Source organism: Solanum tuberosum, unplaced genomic scaffold (assembly GCF_000226075.1).
Source record: "Solanum tuberosum cultivar DM 1-3 516 R44 unplaced genomic scaffold, SolTub_3.0 scf00280, whole genome shotgun sequence".
NCBI lineage: Eukaryota > Viridiplantae > Streptophyta > Magnoliopsida > Solanales > Solanaceae > Solanum > Solanum tuberosum.
The window spans coordinates 797,909-824,113 of record NW_006239205.1 but is presented as its reverse complement, the minus strand read 5'-3'; the positions used below and the strand labels follow the sequence as shown (position 1 = coordinate 824,113).

Genomic DNA, 26,205 nt, shown 5'->3' with positions numbered 1-26,205 from the left:
AAAATGTAAAGCATAGATTTACGATGATGCAGATTTGAATCTCTGAAATATTTATCAGTTTGAGATACTCCAAGTTTTATGTAAATCAAGTATAGAGAAGAACCGTATAAATGATCTACTTTATAGAGTGTTTAGCGGCCATGGTATCAGATGAAAAAGTACAACTTGAATATGCATTAAGCATAAACAATTCTAAACCATATGATAACATTGAAAAATCGAGACTTGGAGTGATTCAGGAGTCTTGTGTGGAAGGGCTCTATCGCTCAAAGGATCAAAGGTACACAGGGGATAACAATAAATTTTCATCACAAATACAGGTAAAACTTGGATATAAAGGTATGCACTAGCGAAAGAACTTCAGACTACTAGCAAACTACATTGTGTGCACACTGTGTTTATACATTTGTCCAGAACATTGTAGATTTGTAAATCCTAGTCTCTATTTAACCTGCTAGAAAGTAATGCTGAACTGCCATTAGCCCGGGTTCAGCCTTTACTTCGAATTAGACTTGGGCTTTAACGGGGCTTCTTCCAAAGCAAGACGAGAAAGTATCCATTATTCATCTATCCAGGAGGACAATGGTGGAGTCTCCGAATTTATCCAAGTTGCCCACATGAATGCGTGCCTTTCACCTTTAACCATATCTTCAGCAGCACAGGACTCTAACTGCTTCATTTCATCAGTTGTCAGGTTTACAGATATGGCTTCAATATTTTCGTTGAGGTTGTCAATCTTGGTGGTACCGGGTATGGGGCATATGTCATCTCCTTTGTGAAGAATCCAAGCCAATGCAAGTTGTGATGTGGTGCATCCCTTTCTTGATGCTGTTTCCTTGACTTGCTCGTATATTTGCTTGTTCTGCTCAAAATTTTCAGGCTTGAACCTTGGTATATTCTGGAAAAAAACAAATGATAAAAGAAACATACATCAACCATACCGATCATATGTATTGTTTTATACGTTAATCATAACATGCTGTATCAGAAGAGATTTCGAGCGACAAGGATGAGTTGGCAAACTGGATTGAGAACCGTGAGGTTCAAGTTCAAATAAAAAACACTAGGTGATTTCTTTCTATCTGTCTATGCCTTGATGGATAGAGTTACCCAGTACCAATGAGTCAAAACAGTTTTTTCTTTGATGACAACTTCGTTTAAACAACTCTACTTTTGTATCATTCTAGTTATAAATATTGTGATTTCTAGTAAAATTTCTATAATTCAGATATACCAAAAATTTGGATGCATTGATCATGACACTGTGATCCGCCATTCGTTGTGGGATAGGAGTACCTTTTTTGTACTCTCTAAGCATTTTAATTTATAAAGAGTGTTCTTCTTTGATGTCCGAATTTGCACTAGAAGTTAAGACTCGTTGATCTTGTATTCAGATCGCCTTATTCAAAAGGGAGCATGTGTTTCGTAACCTTAATTCATCAATACTGACAAAATCTCATCAAGATCAATACTGGTAGATTGGTCGAGCTCAGTTAATCAGCAAGCCATTGGTTCAGAGTAGGAAAGTCACAACGTTGATGCTAACATTGAACTCTCCCAAGGAGAGGCTTGGAGGGTTTCACAAAAAGCCAATGACACATGTTACAGAATTTTGGTTTAAAAGGAAAATGATGCCTATGATATGCAGCTAATTGAGGTAAATGGCTAAATGCAAATGAAAATCACGCAAGATCGAAGACAGTGCAATTAACTAGACCAACCTTGCGGAAGTCGCCCTCGGCCAAGCTCTCAATCAACTCTGGACCTGCTGAGAAGAATCCTCGTCCAAGAGGACTATACGGAACAATTCCAATTCCTAATTCTCTGGAAAAGGCATTTACTCAGAAGAACCTTCATATTAACTGAAAGAGTGAACTCTAAGAGACACATTACCTGCAAGTTGGAACTATTTCTTCCTCCAGATCTCTGGTCCACAAAGACCACTCCATCTGAACAGCTGTTATTGGATGCACCGCGTGTGCCCTTCTGATTGTTGTTGCACAAGCCTCGGATAAACCTATGTATTTGATTTTACCCTCTTCAACCAGTTTCTTCAGTTCTCCCATCTACACACTATGCCACACAGTATCATAACAACAAAACAATAACAATAACCACAATAAACAAAATGCCCGATTATATTGTTACATTAAGCCTCAAAATGTTGATTTTCTATCTGACAGGAGTATCGTCTTTATTGACATTCTTTCATCCACTGGACATTTTATCTCTTTTATACTACTTGTTTATAACAAAAGATGATTAATTTTGACTTGGTGATGCTTTCAAAAACGGTAGTAGTAGCTAACAGTGATGCTGCTTCTTCTCCTTAAAATGTCAATTGTCAAGAAATCTCACACTGAATGCTACACAAAAAATTCAACCTTTTTTAGAATCCTGATCTCCATGATTATTTCTGTACAGGTCTCAGCTGACCTTTGTTTGTGATTTCATCATAAAGCATTTTGTCGGTGACAGTGTAGAGTGTATAAATGTGACATAAAGAAAAATTATTTCATAGTTGGAGCAACTACGAAATTACAGTAAGCATAGATGAGTGTTTCTTTTACTAAGTAAACTTTATCAACATAAAAATTTCAAAGTATTGGCCTATCCTCCGAGAATTCGAGAGAAACACATAACATTTCTCACATAGCATAAGATTCAATTCAACCTTTTTGTACACCCCTTTTTTCTCTACTGTCAGTAGAACATTCTTCCGTCTCTGACTCTATCTTATGGATTGACAAACAACACATCAGATATGTTGATCGGACTCTGCCAAAGTACTGCCTTTGAAGGATCCTACACGCACTCATCTCCATCAACACTTTTGAAGATTCCGAAAAATATAGTGCATCAGAAGATCTTCATGAATATGTCAGTTTGGCAATATAAAAGCGGATTCAAGTAAAATAGCTCGGGACCATTTCCCACACAGTTGATTAAATCAATTTCTTTTTTTAAAAGACTAGAAGATTTTTGCGGTTTCTAGCCGAGCTATATCCAGTGAAATCTGCTTTTATCCAAGTGATTAACTGGTTACTGTTACCTCTTTACACAAACCACACAATCCAACAATTCGTTAGAAATCAACAACAACATACCTAGTGTTGTCCCACAAAGTGGAGTCTGAGTGAGGATAGTGTATACGCAGACCTTACCCCTACCTCGTAGAGATAGAAAGGTTGTTATCGATAGACCCTCAACTCAAGGAAAAATAGTTCATAGTAGTCTAGAAAAAGAAGTAACGGAAATACAAGAAACAACAGATACTAGTGTAAACAACAGATAGCAACAGAATAGTACTACAACAAGTTTGCCAGAAATCCTCAAATATAATAAATGGAAAAAAAAATAGGAGTAAGATGTCAAACCGTGATTTCAATAGGCACTCGGATATCAATCCGATGAACATAATAAAGATCAATGCAGTCGATATCTAGTCGCTTCAAGCTAGCTTCACAACAAGCTCTTAAATACTCTGGATCACCACAAATGTCCATTTTCCCTTCTATCAAACTTATGCCAAACTTGGAAGCTATTTGTACTTTTTCTCTCATTCCTTTGATTGCCTAAACAAATAAAATTTAGAATGCACATATTTAAGTACCTCAGTTAGTGTCTATGCTATTGGAAACTTCATTTAAGTAATTTGATAAGATGCAAATAATTCTAGAAAATGTTGTTGTTGATATCTAGAACAAAAAAAATAATCCATTTGACTCCATTTCATAAATTTTGTTTAAATATCGAATCATTAGCCATATCGACTTGTATAGTCGTTTTCATATATGTAAATTTTCATTTTAAACATTTTGAAGAATTTATAGCCGAATTCACTGTTAAAATTAAGTTTTAACCATCATATTTCGAACCTTTGATATAAATTGGGACAAAGGGAGTAATTACAACTTGGAAAGCAGCAAGGTACAACACAACAAATAAGGAGGTACAACAAATTAAAGCAGTAATTTTTTACATTTTATTTTACCTTGCCGATGAGAAGTTCATTGATGTGGGGTCCATATTGATCGGAGGTATCGAGGAAGGTGACGCCGCGATCAATGGCGTGTTGAATGAGCTTGATCATTTCGGGCTCGGGCTTGGGCGGGCCATGATTGGGAGACATGCCTCTACAGCCCAGCCCGATTCTAGAAACTTCTAGGCCTTGCGAGCCTAATTTGACCCTCGGAACTTCACTCGCCGGCGTTTCCATTTTCTCCGGCGAATCTCCGTCTGAACAGTGAGCTCAGAGCATACGTTCACCAAAGTTTGACCAGTAGGTGTTTGGACTAGTATTTGGCTAGAGTTAGTTGGAAAAAAAAAGAATATTTTGGAATTAAAATTGAAAAGGAGCATTCCATGTGAGAGTAATTATTTTTTTTGTGCTAAATTTAAATAGAATTATTATAATACATAATATGATTAAAAATTTTTGTCTTCATCGAGTGAAATATTCTATACATATTATATATACTTTTAAATACTTAATTTGTACTAGCGTTAAAGTGATATGCGTGTATACTCAAATTTTAGTTAAACACAAATATTCAGTGCTCTTTATTCTCTTTGAATCGACTATAATAATAACATATCAAGTATAATCAATAAATTACGTGAGGTCTATAAGGAGGGTGGATTATACTCGGACTTTTCCTCTATCTTTTTAAGGTAAGAAGAATGTTTCCGATAGACTCGGATCACGAAAATTGTTTGAAAGAAATACAAAATAAATAAATAAAACTATAATGAAAAGTGAAAACATTCAATAAATATTAGTAAAAGTATACAAATATTAAGAAAATGACCATAAATCATGATACTACATATCTCCTCAAATACCATATATCTTCTCTTCTTTTTGCTTCTTCATATTATAAGAAAATTAAATATTTCTGATTACATCCTTAATAAGAAGTCCAAGAGAGTTATAAGATGATCCACCTTCCTCCATAGCTACTCTACTCTTCTCCTTCATTTCCTTCATTTTTTCCTCACTTCATTCTCTTCACTTTTTACCATCAACTTTAATAAACCACTTTCAATTTCTTGAGCACTTGCTATATCAACTTGATTGTTTTTTCCTTCAAAATCAACAACATAGTCCAATTTTATCTCTTCACCAAGTCCTAATTCTTTCACTAACAAAAATGCATTCATTTGTTGTTCTGCATAGAGTGGCCAAGTTGCAATTGGTACACCAAAATGTACACTTTCTAGTATTGAATTCCATCCACAATGGGACACAAATCCTCCTATTGATGGATGAGATAAAATTGTTACTTGTGGTGCCCATCCTATTATTTTTCCTATTTCTTTTGTTCTCTCTAAGAATCCTTTTGGCAAAACTTCTTCATAGTTGTTGTAACTTGTTGGTATATCTACTTTTCCCTTTGGTGGAGATTTTCTTAAAGACCACAAGAACCTATTTGAAAATAACAATAAAACAAAATTAGGAATGGATATTTGAGGTGTGAAAAATTATGTTGCTCAGATTTTTCAAAAATGCCGACATGTACGTGTTGGATTTTCCAAAAATAGAGTAATTTTGGAGAATCCAACACAGGTGCGCACGACATAATATTAATTTGGAGAGTCTTGAACATTATTGGTGAAAACAACTTTCCTTAAAGAGATATATTAACAAGCCACTTCAAGATTAAAAAAAAAAAAAAAAACTTGCATCACGAAAACAACCCTTAATGAATCCTTATTATCATAAATGTTGTAAATTATGAGAGTTCATTCACAAGGCTCGAACACAACATCTCTGGTTAATAATAAAGAAACCTTTTATCATTTTACCAAATGCATTATATGTATGTACACTATGTTATTCCCTCCGACGTTTAAATTTGTTTGTCTTATTTTTCTTTTTATTCTGTTTTCTTTTTTGACAACTCTTTAACTTTAAATTTCCATATGACATGTTTAAAACTGTAAAATTAAAAGACATTTTGGTATATTCTACCTATCTTTCGTTTCAGACTGACCACAAGATTCAAAAATCTTTTCTATTTTCATAAAAAACTATGTGCTACATGTAAACCAGACAAGAAACTTGAAACAGGAGGGTAAAAAAAAATACAACTAATAGTACCTGTGACCACAATGCTCCAGTGCAATTGCTATTTCTTTGATCTGTTCTGCTTCAAAACTTCCCATACTACCAAAACACAAAAATACAACTGAGGAATCATGTTGATCATCTAACCACTTAATAATACTTTCAATCTCCAATGAATTATTTCGAAAATGACCACTTTTTTCAAAACTAACCACTGGACCAACTGGATAAATTTTTGGAACCATCTTAGAACCCCAAAGAGCCTGAAGAGAAAACGATTCAAGCTCGAAAAAAGTGTTAACAATAATTCCTTTAGTCTCTTTAAATCGACGAATTCCATCAAAAAACAACGTTGAGGCAAGTATTTAGGTAAGAAAGGTCTTTGGATAGTGACATTGTATTGGTATGGTATGAATGTGAGAGGAAACTCATTATGAACCATAAAATGGTTATAAAGTAAAGGAATTCAATTTACAAATGATAATGAGAAATGGAGATAAAGGATTTTTTACGTTACTTACTTTGATGTCAAATTGTGTTTGACTAGATATGAAATTTGAAGGGAATAAAGGGGTAGAGTTCGAGCTCTAAATATAAAATATTTGATTAATAGATAATGTTTTACTTTGAATAAATTTACTTAGCGTGAATTTATCGACTAGCATGTGTACTAAATGACAATGTGTTCTTTACACCTGGAAAGACAAGTATTTAAGGTTATCTTTGACCCAGAAAACATGTAGACCTTTTTTATTCTATAGTCAAAATCTCTTTTCTTAACAATGTTGTTTGATTCGATATTGGTTTTGACTAGTATAACAAATTGATATGTAATAATAACATATAGTATATATAATATAATATGAAAGATTGATTATCACAAAAATATAGTTATGATAGTAAAATATTATTATAAAGGATGGAGGTCTGACTATAGTACCTACAAAATGGTTTCTGGTTTGATTCTAAATTGAAACATGAAGATAATCAATAATGTGTTGAAAAATAGTCTGTTGTCTTTGTAGTTAATTAATTGACAAGTTCAAATATTTTACTTTTTACTTTTCTTACAAAGGACTTGTCCAAATTCTAGATGAATGTACTTTTTGAAGTTTCCTTTTGTCAAATTTCCAACAAATTTCTATTGATTAGAAATTTATATGAACTCTCCTTCTCTGCCCATACGGTAGCATAAATTAGCGTAATCTTTGCCCTAAAGTCATGTTTTTCAAATGTTAGATATATGAATTCTCCGTCATATGATAACGATTTTCGTATCATAAAACTACACTTTTAAGAGTGACCTTTGCTACCTTATAGTTGATCAACAACTTAGCATATCAAAAGAATTTCGAATATCAATTACAATTAGTCATGAGTCAATGGAGAAAATAACAATTCCATGAAATTTTATACAATACTATGTAGTCATAGAAAAATTGACTAGATGTACACCTATTAATATTGGATGCCCCAATTTTATAAACTATAATTGGAATACCATTTACAATTTAATTTTCGTTTATATAATTTTTAACAATTTATAAAATGTGGTTATTTTTTAAATGGAATAAAAATTTAGTCTTTTATTATTATTTCATATACCCTATCATCATAAATTAATATATAACGTTTTCGTATAATTAACTTACTCACATATAATATATTTGTGTTTAATATATAACGTTTTCGTATAACTAACTTACTCACGTATAATATATTTGTGTATCAGACCTCCTTGCTATATACACCTACCAAGTACCAAATGACTGCTAAATTTTCCAATATATGATTATGAACTTTTACATTTACACTAACTTACCACTTTTTATTTATTTTTCATCAAAATAAAAAATAAAAAATTTACAGATGAGAAAGGGATGATAAATGGTCAAAGATTATAATGATTTATTAAACAGTACTAAACCTAGAATTGTTAATAACAAAATTATCTCAACATCATAACCAACTGTATGAATAGAGAATCTAATTTAATTAAACTTAATCCATGATTAATTAATTCTTTAATATAGTCATTAGTCAATATTCTTCTCTCATTGACTCTATCTGTTAAGTAATAAATGCTCAATGAAATTTTTTTCTTATTTAAATACTCCTATTATTATGTGTGATATCTTCTATTAGGGAGGCTTTTGGCAGATTGAGGAGGTGATCTTCAAGTTTTTCTCATTGTAAGTATGTTAAATTTAGATGAATTTTTTTTTCTTTCTGTTTAATCATTTCATATGTATTTGTAATTCACTGATCCAATTAATTCAGATACATCTCTAGAGCGCTCAAATTAAATATTTTTGTTTAGGATATAATTTGATAGCTAGATATCATCTATCCTAATTCCTACCACACTCTATGGAATGAGTTGAGATCTGATGGCTAACCTCTAGATCTATCTCGTGATAATAGGTACATTCTTCAAAATTTTGATTTGCTTAATAAAGGTGGAAACGCTTGTTATTGCAGAGATTATTCACTTTTCTCTTTTACAGATTGCCTTTTCTTTTCTTGCCTAAATCTTAGATCTAGCTCATGATGTACAATCTCATCTTTCTCGTCTCATTTAGTATCTATACCAAATAATCTGACTAATTTAAATTTTCATCGCGTAAGACTTATTGAAAAGGAGAACACTCACCACTAGAGATTATTCACATTTCAATTTGCATTCTCGTTTTTTTCTCTCTTTGATGTTTTATCATATCACACAACTAGTTGATCATATTATAATAAAAGTGGGAAGATTTTGAGTTCAAAGTTGAATTACTAAAATGCCCTTCACTAATTTTTTAAATTAGAAAATGCTAAACAATTTTCTATTTTTTGTTGAGCTTTAATTATTGATCCTTTTAGTTTCTCCAGTTAAACTCATTCCAACAGCATTTAATGCTTTACACTAAATTCAATACTTAAAGATTGAAGATGGACAGTCATAATCTACTTGATTACAATCCAAAAACGTTTCTAATCATATTTTTCTTAGTTAGTGTTGATCAATGTTTATATAATTTTTTTCATTAATAATTTTCTCCCACAACCTTTTCATATTCTTTATATTACAAAACTCTATAAAGGTATACAATAAGTTTTCTTTCTCCCATCTTCCAATCATTTTCATTATGCTAGAGATTCTTTTTTTTTCCAGGTATATCTTTTGTTTTAATATATGTAGGTGTGGTTTAAACCTCAATCTTAGTATGTTTAGCAGTATAGTGCTTGATATGAAAAAAGAATGATTATCTTTAAATTAGAACTATTTATTAGGGGTGTGCAAAAACCGAACCGACCGATAAATCGAACCGAAAAAAGTGTTATTGGTTTATTGTTATTGGGTTATTGGGTTAACGGTTATTTAATGATTTTACAAAAAGAATTATCGGGTTATCGGTTCGTTATTGGTTTTTTAATATTGAGTTATTGGCTTAACCGATAACCCATTAAGAATATAATAATTTACTATTTTAATTTTTAGTTATACATATATAATAGATTAAATAAAAAATATTAATATAATTAGTAGTATATTAGACTAAAAATATAAAAACCCTACACAATAATTAACACTACTCAACTAGGGATGGAACTTCACAAATGTTGGGATAACCTGTTGTCTTGAAGAGAGTTTTGGAAAATGTTTTCCTTAAGTTTTGAAGGAAAGTCATTTTCCTTAAATTTGAGGAAAATGGGTTGATTTAGAAAACATTTTCCAAAACATTTAATCCAACCAAACATGAAAAAATTGGAAAACATTTTCCTTCACACCAAACACACCCTTAAAGAATAGTATTGTATATATAAAAAAAAAAGAATGCAATTCATATAAGCACCTGGAAAAATGAAAAATATTCTTAATATATGTGATTTCAGCAATAACTAGGGCGAGGGTAGTGGGTGGGGGTAAAAAAAATAAAAAATTGAAATTAGAAATATCTTTTAAAAATAATTTTAAATATTTTTTTGGGAGGGGATGGGGTAAAGGTGGGGTAAAAAAATTGAATTTAAAAACAATCTTTAGATTTTATTTTATTTTTCTTGTGGGGGGGGGAGGGGGTGGCTGGGGGAGTGATTTGAGGGTATGGACAAAATAAATTGATTTTTTCAACAAAACAGTAATTGTAATTTGAAGTTGGAAGAGAGTTTTGAAAAATGTTTTCCTTAAGTTTTGAAGGGAAGTCATTTTCCTTAAATTTGAGGAAAATGAGTTGATTTGGAAAACATTTTCCAAAACATTTAATCCAACCAAACATGAAAAAATGTTTTCCTTCATACCAAACACACCCTTAAAGAATAGTACTGTATATAAAAAAAGAAAAAGAATGCAATTCATATAAGCACCAGAAAAAATGAAAAATATTCTTTATATTTGTGATTTCAGCAATAACTAGAATTAAATTTATTTCTTCTTCATGTCTTTGCTACTTTCGTCAAAGACTTTTACATGTATTATTTATTATTTTTTCGAGTAGAAACTCATTGCAAACTACTTCAATAACTGAGTTGTTTGTTCTGGAAAAAACTAGCTATTCATTGACATATCCATATCATTAGAGACTAAATCAGAATTAAAATTGTTAATTTCTGCATTTCTTATTTTATAATTGAACTTTATAAATATAATTTTTTTTAGGGAAAATGCATAAGTACCCCCCAGCCTATGCCCGAAAATCCCAGAGACACACCTAACCTTTACTAAGGTCCTATTACCCCCCCGAACTTAATTTATATATAATATTCTACCCCTTTTTGGCCTACGTGGCACTATCCTTGAAAAATTTGTCAACGTGCACTGGGCCCACAAGATAGTGCCACGTAGGCCGAAAAGGGGTAGAATATTATAGATAAATTAAGTTCGGGGGGTAATAGGACCTTAGTAAAGGTTAGGTGTGTCTCTGGGATTTTCGGGCATAGGCTGGGGGGGTACTTATGCATTATCCCTTTTTTTTAATAAAACTAATAAGGGATAAACGTGCAACGCACGTTCCAGATACTAGTTAGAACATATACAGCACAATTTGGTAAATAGAGTAATGATACTGCAGATTCCGCAGTTATGCATCACATAGATAATATTGAAATTACTACCTTCAGATAATTGCATAAATCAGAGGATCTGAATGACAAGACAATAACCTAATTGCGAGAAACTATTTTATGAAACGACATCACTAAATCAACTTCACAAATGTTGGGATAACCTGTTGTCTTGAAAATCATTTCCAATTATAAGTATTTCAGAGATAACTTGTTATGAAAGTGTTTATCATAGATTGAAGAAGTTCGTAGAATGACTATAAAAAAAAAAAGCATAAATACAACGAGAAGCAAAAATGAAAAGAGTAGCATAGACTTAACAAGGTTTGTCACATAAAACATGGGTTGATATACCAATCAAACCAAGTATGAGTAGTGCTTTTGGATGGCAAACTTGGGGAAAAGCTCTATATGCGACGATCAATGAAATAGGATTCACCTGATTAGACACACAAATCATACAACATGACTACTTCTTAAAACTTAAAAGTGATGGAAGTACACTGGAAAAATAATTTTTTGGAGCAAAGATGTTGAACCGTGACTTCAATTGGCAACTGAGTATCAATGCAGTCATTATCCAGTCTCTTCAAGCTGGCCTCCCAACAAGCCCTTACATATGCAGGTTCACCACAAATGCCCCTATTTCCAAACTTGGTAGCTATTAGTAATTTCTCTCTTATGCCTTTAATAGCCTACATGAAATCAGGTAGTTTAACATGAACATATTATATACCTGTAAAACTCAGGTTCAAAATGTAAAGCATAGATTTACGAGGATACAGATTCGAGTCTCTGGAAGATTTATCAGTTTGAGATACTCCAAGTTTTATGTAAATCAAGTATATAGAAGAACAGGATAAATGCTCTACTTTATAGAGTGTTTAGCGGCCATGGTATCAGATGAAAAAGTACAACTTGAATTCGCATTAAGCATAAACAATTCTAACCCATATGATAACATTGAAAAATCGACAACTCTCAACAAGCAAGTGCAGGAAGAGCAACCTATATTGTAAATAACCAAAGGCTATATATTACTAATATCTTTTTTATGCTTTGATGACTAATTTCTAACTACAAGATTGCAGAAAATAATATATTTTACAGACTCTAAGGTAAAAAAAATCTAAAACTGCTAATCTTGAACTCAAATCTAAAATCAAGAATCTAGAAAGGATATACTTGTTACTATTTAGATACAAAAAGTCCATACTTTCATTTAACTACCGCAGTGTCCCAGCTTAGCTTGCATGAACCTCAACTATTCCAAGTCATTCCAAGGGGTACCCACAACTCTATCCACCTAATTTTTGCCTTCACTACCATTTGAACCTGAAATCTCATGGTTCTCGACCCACATCATCGACCACTAGGACACCCGTTTGGTAAAAACTCCATACTTTTTTGTAGAGGATTATTAAATGGATTTCATTACACTTTAAAAAAGATAAAGATATCTACTTTAACTCCAATTAAACCTGAAAATTCATAGAATTAATCATAAAATTTCATTTTTTTCGCAGTGAACAATAAAATCACTACAGGATCAGACAGGTACACCAAAGTAAGCAAGAAGTACAACTAATTACTTGTTTTAAAAAAGGATCTTCACCTTACCAATGAGGATTTCATTAGTGAGAGGTCCATAGACATCAGAAGTATCGAGTAAGGTCACTCCAGTATCAATAGCGTGATGAAGTAGCTTGATCATTTCAAGCTCGGGCTTGGGCGGGCCGTAGTTACCGGACATACTCATACAGCTAGCCCGATCCTGGAAACTTCTAGTCCTTGTGACCCTAGCTTTATCCTCGGTACATTTAACGGTGTCGTTTCTTCCATTTTCTCCTTCGGTCTGAATTTTCTGAAATACCGAGCTTTTCTCCTGGGTTCAATACAGGATTATGGGGGAAGCAATATAAGGCTGCTGTGAATCAAGTATGTGCTTGTCAACAATGGAATTCAATGCTTGCTTTCGCTTAATTGAGCATGAGGATTTGTTTGAATTTGACAACTGCAGCAAAAGCTCAGAGAGTCTATTGTAACGTACATGCTCATCCTCTTATATTGTAACACCAGTACCGATTGCTAAGTTTGTTTTGATTGATCAACTCTTTTTATCAGATGATCTTTTACTGTTGCCTTCTGTATCACTGTCAAAATCATTGTTTCGTTTCTGTTTTTCTAATTAGGTGGTTGTTAATTTCTATAATCCCTTCATCTTACACCTTATATGTACACAAGTTGTTTTTCTGGTTGAATACAAAAAACACCTCCAGAGAATACTAAGTTGAATTGAAAGATGAGTATTCCTGTATGAAATCTAATTTGCATCTATGCTGTTCACGCTCTTCAAAAATGTGGTCACTTCCACATATTACATTTTTGGAGGATCCGACATGGGCACAACAATTTTTTTGGAGAGTTTGAGCATCATATGAAGCCAAATACATATCATGACTTGTTGTCAAACCCCTACTCAGCTTTCCAGGAGGACAATGGTGGCGCACGTCTCTGAATTTATCCATCAAACTATGACTTACCAGTGTGAATTATAAGACTAAATAAGTAGAACTGATTTATTTGCAGTAATTAGAACGACAATGTGATTAATAAAGGACAATGTGAAAGTTCAGGTAGTCAATTAATTAGTTGTCTCTGTAGCCAACTGTCCTCTCCTTCCACACACTTTGATTAATCATTGGGAATGGATACCAACCTTCCAATTAATTAGTTGTCTCTCTGCATATAGCATAAGCCATGTTATTTCATTAAATAATGCAACCATTGACTTTGAAAGCCAAAGGGAATGCATATTAACCTGACAATGTATTAGCTGTCTAAAAATTAATATGATAAACCCAAAATTATTCATTAAATAAAATTACCATTGCCTTTTTTGTAGGATTTAGATCCAGTCCTTTGGTTAAACCATAATTATTCATCCACCAATCTTGTTCTCTAGTATGACACAAACATTTCCTCATTGTTCCAAGTTAATTATGTTCATATTAATCTTTTCTTGTTAGCTTAATCCTACTTCAATCTTTATCAGGTATTTTTCAATAAACATTTTTCTAAATCTCCCTTTGAATTTTTATCCTTTCTTAAGTGGAATCTGCTTTATAGATAAGTTATCAACAACTCTTTTTCTAGGATTGGATCAGAACTAATTGGAGATACAAAAAGGCAAAAGAAGATCGATCAATCGACTACTCGTCACGCTCGAAAATTGTAAGATATATTGAATATTAACTTTCTATTGCTTTCCAAAATCTCCAAGTTCTTAAACTGATACAACACCTGAGTTATTAATCCATTTTACCAATAAACTTCATGAAACACAATGGCACTTCAAATATTGTGAATATGGTTTTGATGTAGACATTTTATGATTGTCTTGTATGAAACACTATGGCACTTCAAAAACACTTGTGTTTTAATTTCTGATATAGGTCTAGATAACAAAAAAATGGATATCAGACATAATAATTAGTTTATGCTCTGTTGAACCAGTTAAAGAAGTGTTTTATTTTTGTTTTCCTCTTTAAATTTCTTCTTAAAAAAAAAAAAAGTGATCAACAGCAGATGGCTGGTTATATGTCTTTATAGATACAAATTTGGGGTAGGGAGTTGAACCCTCAAAAGGTGAAAGTTCTGATATCCAACCAACTGAGCGACTAGTCATGCTATCCTTCCACACACACTTTTTTTTATTAGTCATTGGGAATGCATTAGTTGTTTCTCTGTAATAATAATTAGTAGAGAAAAAACTCATATATGTCATCCAATTTTGAGGAAAAAAAACCTCATTTAATAGTTGGGCTCAATCATGTCATTGCCGTTACATAAATGACCCATTATGCCATTGATTTTTAACGGTCAGGATTTGTGGTTTTTCAACACTATTTTTTCCATATGGCCTCTTATTAGAGGTCCATGTCACCAAAATTAAACTGGTCGAAAAATAAGTTCAAATATGCCATTGAACTGTGACAAGATGTTCGTCTATGCCATTCATTAATAGTTGAATTCAACCATGTTTCTTGTCAATTGATCAATCTAAGGGTCTGGGGGATAAATAAAAGGGGAAATAGGTTAGGGTGGGTCCAGTGTGGTGTTTTGAGTCAGGTTTTAATTTCAAATTTAATTAAATTAGGTTGGTTTATTTTTGCATGTGGACCTCTAATAAGAGGCCACATGAAAAAAATAATTTTGCGAAATCATCAAACCTGGCCGTTAAAAAAGTAGCACGAATGGGTCCTATCTATAATGACAGTGGAATGGTTGAGCTCAATTATTAACAAATGGCATATATGAACCTTTTTCCAAAGTTTGATGGCATATTTGAACTTTTTTGATCAGTTTAATTTTAGTGATGTGGACCTGTAATAAGAGGAAAGAACGGTTTTGCTAACCGTCAAACCTGTATGTTAAAAAATAATGGCACGAATGAACCCTTTCTCTAATGCAGTGGCATGATTGAGTCAGCCAACTATTAACGGGTGGCATAAACGAGTCTTTTTTCCAAAATTTGATGGCATATTTGAACTCTTTTATGTTACTGTTAACTCTTTTTAAAAAAAAAATTAATATGACCACATGGGTCAGGCTTTTATTGAATTAATAAAAACAACTACAACTTCCTAGAAAGCTAACGGTAAAGAAGAAACAAAAACAAAAAATAAATAAACTTGAAATATGTGGAAAGTCTTTGGAGATGGGTCTGAAATGTTCTGCTTATGATTTGCAAGGATGTGCTCCTTCTGTATGTCGATCCATATTTGGGATGATGAGAAAACGAATTGTTAGTAATAAACTTCAAGCCATCGGTGTTGTTGTAGGACATCAGCCTAGTTCCAAATCTTTGAACATCGATTGGGAAAGCCACTGGCTTCTGCTACGCTGGTAACTCCTCTTGACTTGAACTGAACATTTTTAATCACCATTTTCTTCTTCTGGGTTACAGATGTATAATGACTGACTTTGTTCTTGTTGTATTTCCTCTTGATCTAGCCCCCATTTGTTGCTTGGTCTTGTTTAGGACTGTGTAATCTTTCTAGTTCTGATTCTGAGGATTGGAATTTGTGATTTATCCGAATTCAATATCTTCCGTCCTTTGGTGGGGAGATCTTGAAAACTGTGGTAATGGACTGGGTTGTCTTGTTCAAGTGCAATGCTTGTAATATAGTCATCTAACTGATTTGCTTCCTGTATGTGTGTGTAATTTCCATCAGTAGTTGTTGCATTGTATTCTTTATTTCTTCCACCTGTTGTACTATTTCCCATGGCACTTTCCACACTTCCTGGATGATGTTCTTTAGTATTAAAGAATCTCATGTTTCTATTCTTGCATTATGTATATCTCTTGATAAACAACAATGCACTGCCTTTTGTGCTACTATGGTTTCTGCAATCATATTGGTGTTTTCCCCTATTTGTCCTGCCTCTGCATACAATAGATCTCCTCTATCATTCCTTAGGCAGAACCTGTAAGAGCTCTGTCACGCCTCGAGCCTACACCCTGGGCGGGACCGGCACCCGGAGACCATTTCTGGCCCAAGCGAACCCTTGGCCTGACTTTCTTAACTCAGCGGAAACCTAACCCAACATAATAACTCAATGCAATGCAATATTACAAAACAACTTAACTTATAAAATATGGCCATAAAGACAACTCGAATCTCAAAATAGAATATTTGCATATATACATAGATGAGAGACTCAAAACTAACTGACTGACTGTCAGTCTATGAAGCCTCTAATATACTGAGATAGATGTTGGGACAGACCCCGCAACATCCTAATAGAACAATATTAAGTACACAAAATGATTGAGTCCTCCGGAATGTAAGGAGGCTCACCACTGACTCTGGAGTGCTCAGCTGGATCAATGACGTGCAGGATGCTGATCCGGGGTACCTGTATCTGCATCATAAGACGATGCAGGCCAACTGGCATCAGTACATGGAATGTACGAGTATGCGAGCTAGGAAAACTAAGCAACATAGGCTAGAAGGAATCTAGGAAGAAACTGAAAAGCTTACCTTGCTCAACTCAACTCAACCTGACTGACTTCTTTCAATATAAGGCAATCTAAAACAAGTGCGATATAAAGAAAGACTGCTTAAAACATGCTATAAACACTGTATGTGTACAAAGACAATAAGCCTGAGATGTATATAGAAATACAATGAATTGATGTATATAAAAAATACAATAATGTATGTGTATGAAAATACAATAACTGCTGTGGGAGTTTCTCTAACCGACAACCATCACATAAGAGCTATAGTGATGATACAGCGATCGACCTCACGCTGCCAGAGCATCCTATTCCCGGCCAAAGGTATAGGACCTGAACTGCCTAATGGATCCACTAGTCTAATATGAAAAGGATTCATCTAAAGAGTATGATCCTTTTCTACCCATGGTGGCTAACATGGTTCTATGGGGGCTGTGGGTTCTTTGAACGCTCCCCCAATTCGGTGCTCGATACTACTCCCAAAAAAAAAGTACTGGCTCTTATGTTTTAAAAACATATTTATTCCTGCTGATATGAGATAATTACTCAAAAACTTGCCCGAAGGCTCTTTTGGAAATCTCAGTTTCCAACCTTGCTTAAATGTAGAAACATAACTCTTTTTCTGAAAATCTGGCCCGAAGGCTCCTTTGGAAATCTCAGTTTCCAACCTTGCTTAAATGTAGAAACATAACTCTTTTTCTGAAAATCTGGCCCGAAGGCTCCTTTGGAAATCTCAGTTTCCAACCTTGCTTAAATGTAGAAACATAACTCTTTTTCTGAAAATCTGGCCCGAAGGCTCCTTTGGAAATCTCAGTTTCCAACCTTGCTTCATTTAGAAAACGATAACTCTTTTTCTGAAAAACTGGCCCGCAACTCTTAACTTCATTTGACTTCTAACTTTACTTGACTTGGAACTAACTCTCCTTGAATTGGATTATGAACTCAAGGGTAATGATTTGTGTTTGGAAGGACTCCATGATGTTTAGGAATAATATAGGACAGCTAAACTTAAGAAGAATTACGAAATTAAATTTCTGAAAACAGAGCAGATTTGGTTCACAGAGGGAACACAGCCGCGACGCAGACTTGTTTCCTGAAAGCAGCCTAACTTCTCTCCTTCATGTTGCTAACTCTAACCCTCTTAACTTCAAAGGTTCTTTTCCCAAACACTTGGGGTCATAAACCCCTCAACATACAGTGGATTCCACTAAAAACACAACCAAATCCTGTCCCAAATCAGCAAGAACTTCAACAACACAGCTAACAACTTCAACAACCAAAATAAATCTTTTCTTGGAGTTAAAAATGAGTTGGTGTGTGGGGGTATGAACCAACCAGCACTAAGGATCATAAAATCTCTCAACATACAAGAGATTATAACTCAAAAACACAACCGGAAAACATGTCCCAATCAACAATAGCTTCAACATCACAATCAACAACATCAACAACAACTAATAACTTCAACAACACAATCCAATCTTTTCTCAAATCATAAAAATGAGTTTGGTGTGTGGGGGAAAGGATGAACCCACACTAAAGACTCGCATACCTTGAAAGGGATCACCCCCGACGAAAATCCACGGTGATCTTTGACGGAAACTTGTTGATCTCTTCTTTCTTCTCTTCTTCTTCTCCTTCTTCTCTTCTTCTTCTCTTCTTCACTCTCAAGAACCCTAACTCTTTCTCTTTTAAAATGGGACAAAAATGATCCAAAATAAGCCTAACACCCAATATAATCCCAAAAGAAAATGGCTAGGGAAAAGACCAAAATGCCCTTAAATTTTCCGGACGGACTCCCTGCCAACTGCCCAACTTTCAAAGGGTATAACTCGCTCATACGAACTCGGAATCGAGTAAAACTCAGTGGAGTTGGAAAGATCGTTCCAAGGGACTTTCCAAAAATAGCTGGAAATACTCCTGGATCATCCTGAGCTAGGAGTTATGACTGCTCAAAGTTGGCAAAAAACTCACTGATTTCCACACTTAGCCAAATTTCCAGATTTTGAACTTAGCCAAATTTCCAGATTCTGGACTTTTTCCAAAAGTGACTACTTCCAATTTCAAGCTTCTTCATATTCATTTTAAATTGTCGGATGTTACAAGCTCAATCCTGGATTCCCTTTGCTTGCTCCATCAGTATTTATCTTTATTCTGCCTGTTTCTGGTTTCTTCCAATGTGTCAAACAATGATATAGTCTTGGTCTGTAATTACTTAGCACTTGTATCATTGATGGCCAATCTTTTGGAACAGAGGAGATACCATTCTATTATATGTAGTATCTCCTCCATGCTTCCTAGAATTCCTTCTCTTCCATAATGATTGCTGGGATGGCTTTGAAAATGCTGTGGGGGTTGATTAGTTGTCCACCACTTACATATGACTTGTTGCAGTTGCAATCCTTCAATGTTATAACCTGCACAAGAAGAAAACTGTCTCCATAGCTTAGTAGCTATTGGAGATGTTAGAAAAATATGTGACATGGTTTCTATTTTATGATCCTCACAACACCAACATCTTGATACCACACTAATTTTCATCCTTTTTAGATTATCGTCAGTAGGTATTCTTCCTTTCCATGCTCTCCATAAAAAGAAATTAATCTTTATAGGCAACCCTTTAGTCCAAATATAGTCAAAGGTCTGTATTTTCTCCTGCTTCCGTCTTAATTCATTCCATGCTGATTTGACTGTGAACTTTCCATTTGAATTTCCCATCCACCATGATGTGTCATTATCTACATTGACTAGTTGTGGGCTGATGTTATCAAGTATATGCTGCACCATACCTACTGATAAGACTTCCTGTAGTTTCTGCACATTCCAATAGCCATTTGTAATGAATTGTTTCACTTCTGCCTCCTCATCCAATACTTTTCATTGTCCACGAAATAAAGGCCCCCCTGCTTAGTCCAATTAACAAACCAGAAGCTAGAATTTCCAGCCTTAAGTTGCCACCAAATCAAATGTTCTAGTTCTTCTCTAACTTCCACCATCTTTTTCCAAACAAGTGAACTACCTTTTGCTTGAGCTATGGCAGGGTGAAATTTCTTGTTGTATTTGTTTACCATATAAGCACTCCATAGTGATCTAGTTGTCCTTAGATTCCACCATAGTTTGCCAAACAACGCCTTTGATGTATCATGTAGTGATCCAAACCCTAAGCCTCCTTCAATTTTAGGTAAACACATAGCTTCCCAGGCAACCCAATGTTTTCTTTTCGGACTTGATGTATTACCCCAGAAGAAAGTTGCAAAATTTTTATGAATATGTTCTATAACTCTTTTAGGGGGATTCATGGCTGATAGGAGATATACAGGTATCGACTGCAAAACATGTGATATCAAAATATATCTTCCTCCAAAAGATAAGAGTTTATTTTGCCAAGACATCATCCTTTTCATAACTTTCTTCACCAGGTCTTCAAAAAATACTATCTTCTTCCTACCATAGAAAATCGGGTATCCAAGGTAAGTAAAAGGAAAAGTCCCCTTTCTCATGCCAGTTTTTCTTCTATCTTCTTTAACATTACTGTTAACTCAAACACAATTTTAAAGAATTTTTATGTGATTTTTTAATAGTTCATACCCATTATCATGGGGTGCACATACAACACGTGTGCCTAAATACTAGTATATTATAATACCTAAGTATTAGTTAAAGCAAGTGTTGTGAATATAAAAGCTACGACAATTGTAAGGAAAATGATTCCCTTTTATAAGTGAGGAAAATCATTTTCCCTCTTTTAGATGAAACTTGTTTTAATTTCTCGACTTGTATCACAGTTTAGACACACATTTGATGCTCTTGAGATCTAAAAATAAGCAATGATAATGACCATCTTGTCAGAGCCAAGCTTTTGGGATATGCATCGTCGATCTCAAAAGTGTAGTGAACTTGTGTTACGTATTTGTAACTTTTTTTTTTTATTATTTTCTTCCCCTATTTGGGCAATTCCTATGTGTGATTTCAACTAACATCTTTGCCAACCTAAATGCTTGTCAATCCTTTTCTTTGACCAACTCTTAGAGGTCCGCACTCCATCATTAGCGTCACACATTGATATTAGTTTTCTTTTGTCTAAAGAAAATGACTAGTAGTTGAGTGACCATATGAAAGTGAGTGAAATATGATTTTCTTTGATAACATGCACCATTTGTTAGATGAAAATGGTACATAAAATGTACTATCTTTCTCAAGCATCAACTTATATAGCTATAAACACTAGATATGAAAGACATGAATAAATATGTTGTTAATGAACCTAATTCCAAGAGTTGGTGAACTTGCAGGAATTTTTCAAGAGAAGATGGCTGAAAATGAAATTGAGGAAATGTTAAATCACCTAAGAAGGATCAAGAGTGGAGGTAATCTGGATAGCACCAAGATTGATCAAATTAAGGGACTTGAAATGATGCTAAGAATTTTGAGAACCTTTATAAAGTATCATCATGTTCTTTTTCGTGAGTCCTTAGTCAAACACACAAAGAATGCCAAATCGACTATGGCAGTGCTTAACTGGGTATTGGATGGGATTCCAGATGAATGTAAAACTAACCTTAATCTAGAAAGGCTAGAATCACATTTGTTGGAATTCTTGGAACGTAATACCATTTTAAGTTACAATTATGAGTTGAATGATTTTGATATGTCGGAATGTATGGATTACGCCGGAAAGAATCTAAATGATGTACTGTTGTTCGGCCTGGAAAGGGCTAGGTCTGACCCTCCTGAAGAAAACCATGAAATACACAGATTTTTAAAGGAACTGAAAGTTGTTCAAAAGAAACTGAGATTTTTGACATATTTATATGCTACAGAGATAAATGGTTACGTCAACCATGAGAAGCTGGAATGTTTGGAGACTCGAATTCAGTTCATGGCTAACAATGTGGGACATTTGTGTCTTGCTTTGTCTAATCTTGTAAATGATATAGATGAGGATGAGGATGTGGATGAGTATGAGGATCTCTTGAATACACCTCCTTATCTATTATTCTTGATTGTGTTAGTGGAGCTGGAAATGAAGAAGATTTTTCTTAGTGAACTAAAGGCTTCAAAGTTTACTAATTCAAGAACTTTCAAAGACAAGAAATTACCAAAAGGATTTTCTCATCATCTCCACAAATTGTTAATGTATCTCAGAAAAGAAAAGCTCGAAAACTTTCCTGATGATGTCTCTGCTCAAAATATTGATGTGGCAATAGAGTTCTTGTTGGTCTTCCTTGATGCTGATGTGTCAAATCATGTTATTAATGGTAACTGGTTGAATGAGGTTATGGAAAAAGTTGGAGTTATAGCAGGTTATGCTCTATATGTCATAGAAAAGCTTCTTCCTAGCTCTATAAACAAAGATGACACTAGCAAAATAAGTCGTTGCTCGATACAGATATTGGAGAAAACTGAAGATCTGAAGGCACAAGTGGAAACTTACTACAAATCCTTAACGTTTACTCCATCTCAGCTTCCTACTGTTGGTGGATGGACCTTTCTGGATTCTATTATACGGAAACTGAATGAGATGTCGAAATGTAAATTTAGTTTAGATTTCCTGATGAAATCTCTTTTGGGGAATTTGGAGAAAGAGCTATCAACTCTTACATCCATTTTAGAGAAGGATCTGTCATCTTTATCATCCATTTTCAGAGATGTCGTCGAGGTGCACCATGAACATGAAATTCTTCAAGATCTTCACAGGCGTACTATCAATTTGGCACATGAAGCTGAAGTTGCCATTGACTCTATTCTTGCTCACAACAATCTGTTTTGGCATATTTTTTGCTCACTTCCTACAATCTTAAAAGAGATCAAGCAAATTAATGTGCAGGTGACTGAGATGTGGTCAACAGAAGTTGCTCTTAAGCCTTGCTATGCAGTAGCACCATTTAAACACCAGCCAACTCAACGTAGCAATCTAGTGACTGATGAGGAGATAGTGGGTTTTGAGAATGACACAGAAATAATGATTAAGTATCTGATTAGAGGTGCAAATGAGCTAGACGTAATCCCCATTGTAGGCATGGGGGGACAAGGTAAAACAACAATTGCTAGAAAGGTGTACAATATTGACAACATTGTTTGTCATTTTGATGTTCGAGCATGGTGCATCGTTTCTCAAACATATAACCGGAGAAAGCTATTACAAGAGATTTTGAGTCAAGTTACCGGTTCCAAGGACAAGGGAGACAAGGATGACATCCTTGCTGATGAGTTGAGGAAAAGCTTAATGGGCAAGAGATATCTCATTGTTTTGGATGATATGTGGGATTATATGGCATGGGATGACTTGAGGCTTTCTTTTCCAGATTTCAGAAATAGAAGCAGAATAGTAGTAACAACTCGACTTGAGAAAGTGGGCGAGCAAGTCAAGTACCATACTGATCCTTATTCTCTTCGGTTCCTCACAACAGAAGAGAGTTGCCAATTATTGCAGAAAAAAGTGTTTCCAGAGGAAGATTGCCCACCTGAACTACAAGATGTGAGTCAAGCAGTTGCAGAAACATGCAAAGGATTGCCTCTAGTGGTTGTCTTGGTAGCTGGAATAATCAAAAAAAGGAAAATGGAAGAATCTTGGTGGAATGAGGTGAAAGATTCTTTATTTGACTATCTTGATTGTGAGTCGGAAGGATATAGTCTTTCAACTATGCAGTTGAGTTACTATAACTTAACCGACTGTTTAAAGCCTTGTCTTCTTTATATGGGGATGTTTCAGGAGGATGCAATAATTCCAGTATCTGAATTGATAAGTCTATGGATTGCGGAAGGACTCGTGCAGAACATTGAATCTGGGAGATTGATGGAAGAGGCAGCTGAAGGTTACTTGATGGATCTCATTCACAGTAATGTGGTAATGGTTTCAAAAAGAAGTTATAATGGTAAGGTCAAATACTGTCAGGTTCATGATGTAGTGCTTCACTTTTGCTTGGAGAAGAGTCGAGAAGAAAAGTTTATGTTGGCAGTGAAGGGGCATTATAGCCAGTTTCAACCTTTTGAATGGAAGGAAAGTCGAGTGAGCTTCAGTTTCATTAAAGAGGTTTCCAAGTTTGCATCTCTAGTATCCAAAACACGGAAGCCTTTCCACCAACACTTGAGGTCACTGATAGCGATAAATGACCTAGAGTTAATTGATGGGATTCCCTTCTGTCAGATTCTTAAATTGCGACTTCTTAAGGTCTTGGATTTGACTTCCCATGAAGTGGGTTATTTGTCGTCAGCTACATTTAAACCACTAAATCACCTGAAATACCTCGCAGTTTGTGCAAAGAAATTCTATTTTCATCCAGAATCACATCTGCCCAGTCTTGAAACTTTAATTGTAAATAGTTATTTGGATAATGTACAGTTACCAGCGTCTTTTTGGGAGATGGAAAAATTAAGGCATGTTAAGATTTGGAATGCTAAATTTGATTTGGAAGAGGATAATCCGGGGCTCTTTGAAGGATCCTCTGAATTGGAAAATTTGAGGATATTGAAGTATGTAAAATTTCGAATTGATGAAGGGGATAAGGTGGATGTGTTATCAAGGAGGTGTCCTAATCTTCAAAAACTGAACATCGATTTTGAATATTGGGGCAGTAAAAATTCGGCAGATTTATTTTGTCTCACATTGGAGAATCTTACCCAGCTTCAATATCTTTTCCTTTACATTGAGAGGCCCAACATTATATCTGGGTTACAATTGCCTTCAAATTTAAAGAAGTTGGTACTATGTGGGATTGATATAGAAAACCTGGTTTCCTTCATTGCGGGACTACCAAGCCTAGAGTATCTCCAATTATTGGAACCGTACAATTTTTTTCAAAGCAGAGATTGGTGCCTTGGAGATATCACATTCCATAACCTTAAGTGCTTGAAACTGTCGCGCTTAAATATCTCAAGGTGGGATGCCTCGGAGGAATCCTTTCCCCAGCTCAAAACACTTGTTATAGAAAGGTGTGACCACCTCAAGGAGATCCCCCTTACCTTTGCAGATATTCTAACACTGAAACAGATTAAGTTGATTTGGTGTGAAAACAAATCTCTGGAGGCTTCAGCAGTGAGAATCAAGGAAGAAGTCAAAGATATTGAAGGATGCGACCGTATTGACCTCATTATCACAGTAAGTAGAAACAAACTCCTAAATATGTTCTGTTTTTGAGTATCTAATGTTCAAACAATATGTTCAATACAGGATTGGTGAATCAAGTATGTGCCTGTAACCACAACAATGGTATTGTTTCAGTTTGCCTTTTTTAATTGATGCTTGTTTTCCCTTAATTGCTCTTAAACTCACGAGGATTTGTTTGAATTTGACTACTGCAGCAAGTTCATGACGGCTTGCATCCACACATTATCCAGCACAATGAAACATTTGCCTTCTCTGTCAATAGATTCACATACTATTTTTGGCAGTTCCTTCACATCCATGTCTTGATATTCTGAAGTGAGCAAGTTTCTTCATGTCTTTTAGAGTACTAAGAAAGACCCCATTTAGTTTGTATTACGGGCCTACGTTCATGAAAAACTCAAAGGAAACCTCAACATCTTTAGAGATTTTTATGTTGGATGTGATAATTCAAATTGACTCTTTCTTTTTGTTATTATTGGTTTTATTAGTCGTTGTCTTATAACAGACTCTCTAGCTAACATCGGAGAAACAGGAAACTTTCTTCACTGAGGTTGAGGTTGTCTCTTTGCCATGACAAGTTAGAGTTGCAAAATTAACTCAACTACAAAAAAAATTTCTTGTTGAATATAAGCAAACCTCACAAATTTACAAATTTTCACAGCATAGAAAACTCGAAGGTTTTGATAAGAGTCTTAGATTTAAGCTCATCGACATAATATTTTACTATGCACTAAAACTTTTGAACTTTGTTATTGTTGTATTGTCCTTTTTTGTTCTTCATTTACTCGATAGTAGGAGACAAGATTGTGTTACGACCCAAATTCCAAGAGCCGTTAATTATAATCATATTTGTTCCTTTTAATGACTGGATCAGAAAATTGAAGATACAACTTTTAATGTTGGTTTCACTTATTAACTAACTGTATAAGTCATCTTCTTCATGAATTACTTTTTTCC

General features: G+C 34.4%; 2 protein-coding genes and 1 pseudogene across 3 annotated transcripts; 1 reads left to right on the top strand and 2 right to left on the bottom strand.

Annotated features, from left to right (window-relative positions):
- Window positions 1–193: 193 nt before the first annotated feature.
- LOC102581138 (auxin-induced protein PCNT115-like) lies at window positions 194–4,329 on the bottom strand. The gene is made up of 5 exons (XM_006358753.2): window positions 3,995–4,329; window positions 3,378–3,575; window positions 1,894–2,066; window positions 1,722–1,824; window positions 194–898 (listed from the first exon to the last, which is right to left on the bottom strand). The coding sequence occupies exons 1-5, from the start codon at window positions 4,217–4,219 to the stop codon at window positions 560–562; spliced, it is 1,038 nt and encodes a 345-aa protein (XP_006358815.1). The 5' UTR covers window positions 4,220–4,329; the 3' UTR covers window positions 194–559.
- Window positions 4,330–4,818: 489 nt separating this feature from the next.
- On the bottom strand, window positions 4,819–14,103 carry LOC102595044 (anthocyanidin 3-O-glucosyltransferase 2-like; annotated as a pseudogene).
- A 167-nt stretch (window positions 14,104–14,270) lies between these two features.
- Window positions 14,271–25,656, top strand: LOC102594706 (putative late blight resistance protein homolog R1A-3). 2 transcript variants are annotated; one of them, XM_015314123.1, is made up of 5 exons: window positions 14,271–14,350; window positions 15,871–16,024; window positions 21,434–25,239; window positions 25,312–25,350; window positions 25,443–25,656. In XM_015314123.1, the coding sequence occupies exons 3-4, from the start codon at window positions 21,451–21,453 to the stop codon at window positions 25,318–25,320; spliced, it is 3,798 nt and encodes a 1,265-aa protein (XP_015169609.1). In that variant the 5' UTR covers window positions 14,271–14,350; window positions 15,871–16,024; window positions 21,434–21,450; the 3' UTR covers window positions 25,321–25,350; window positions 25,443–25,656. The 2 variants fall into 2 exon arrangements, with proteins under 2 accessions (XP_015169609.1, XP_006358839.2); XM_006358777.2 differs by lacking the exon at window positions 14,271–14,350 and having other exon boundaries at window positions 15,795–16,024.
- The last annotated feature ends 549 nt before the right edge of the window (window positions 25,657–26,205 follow it).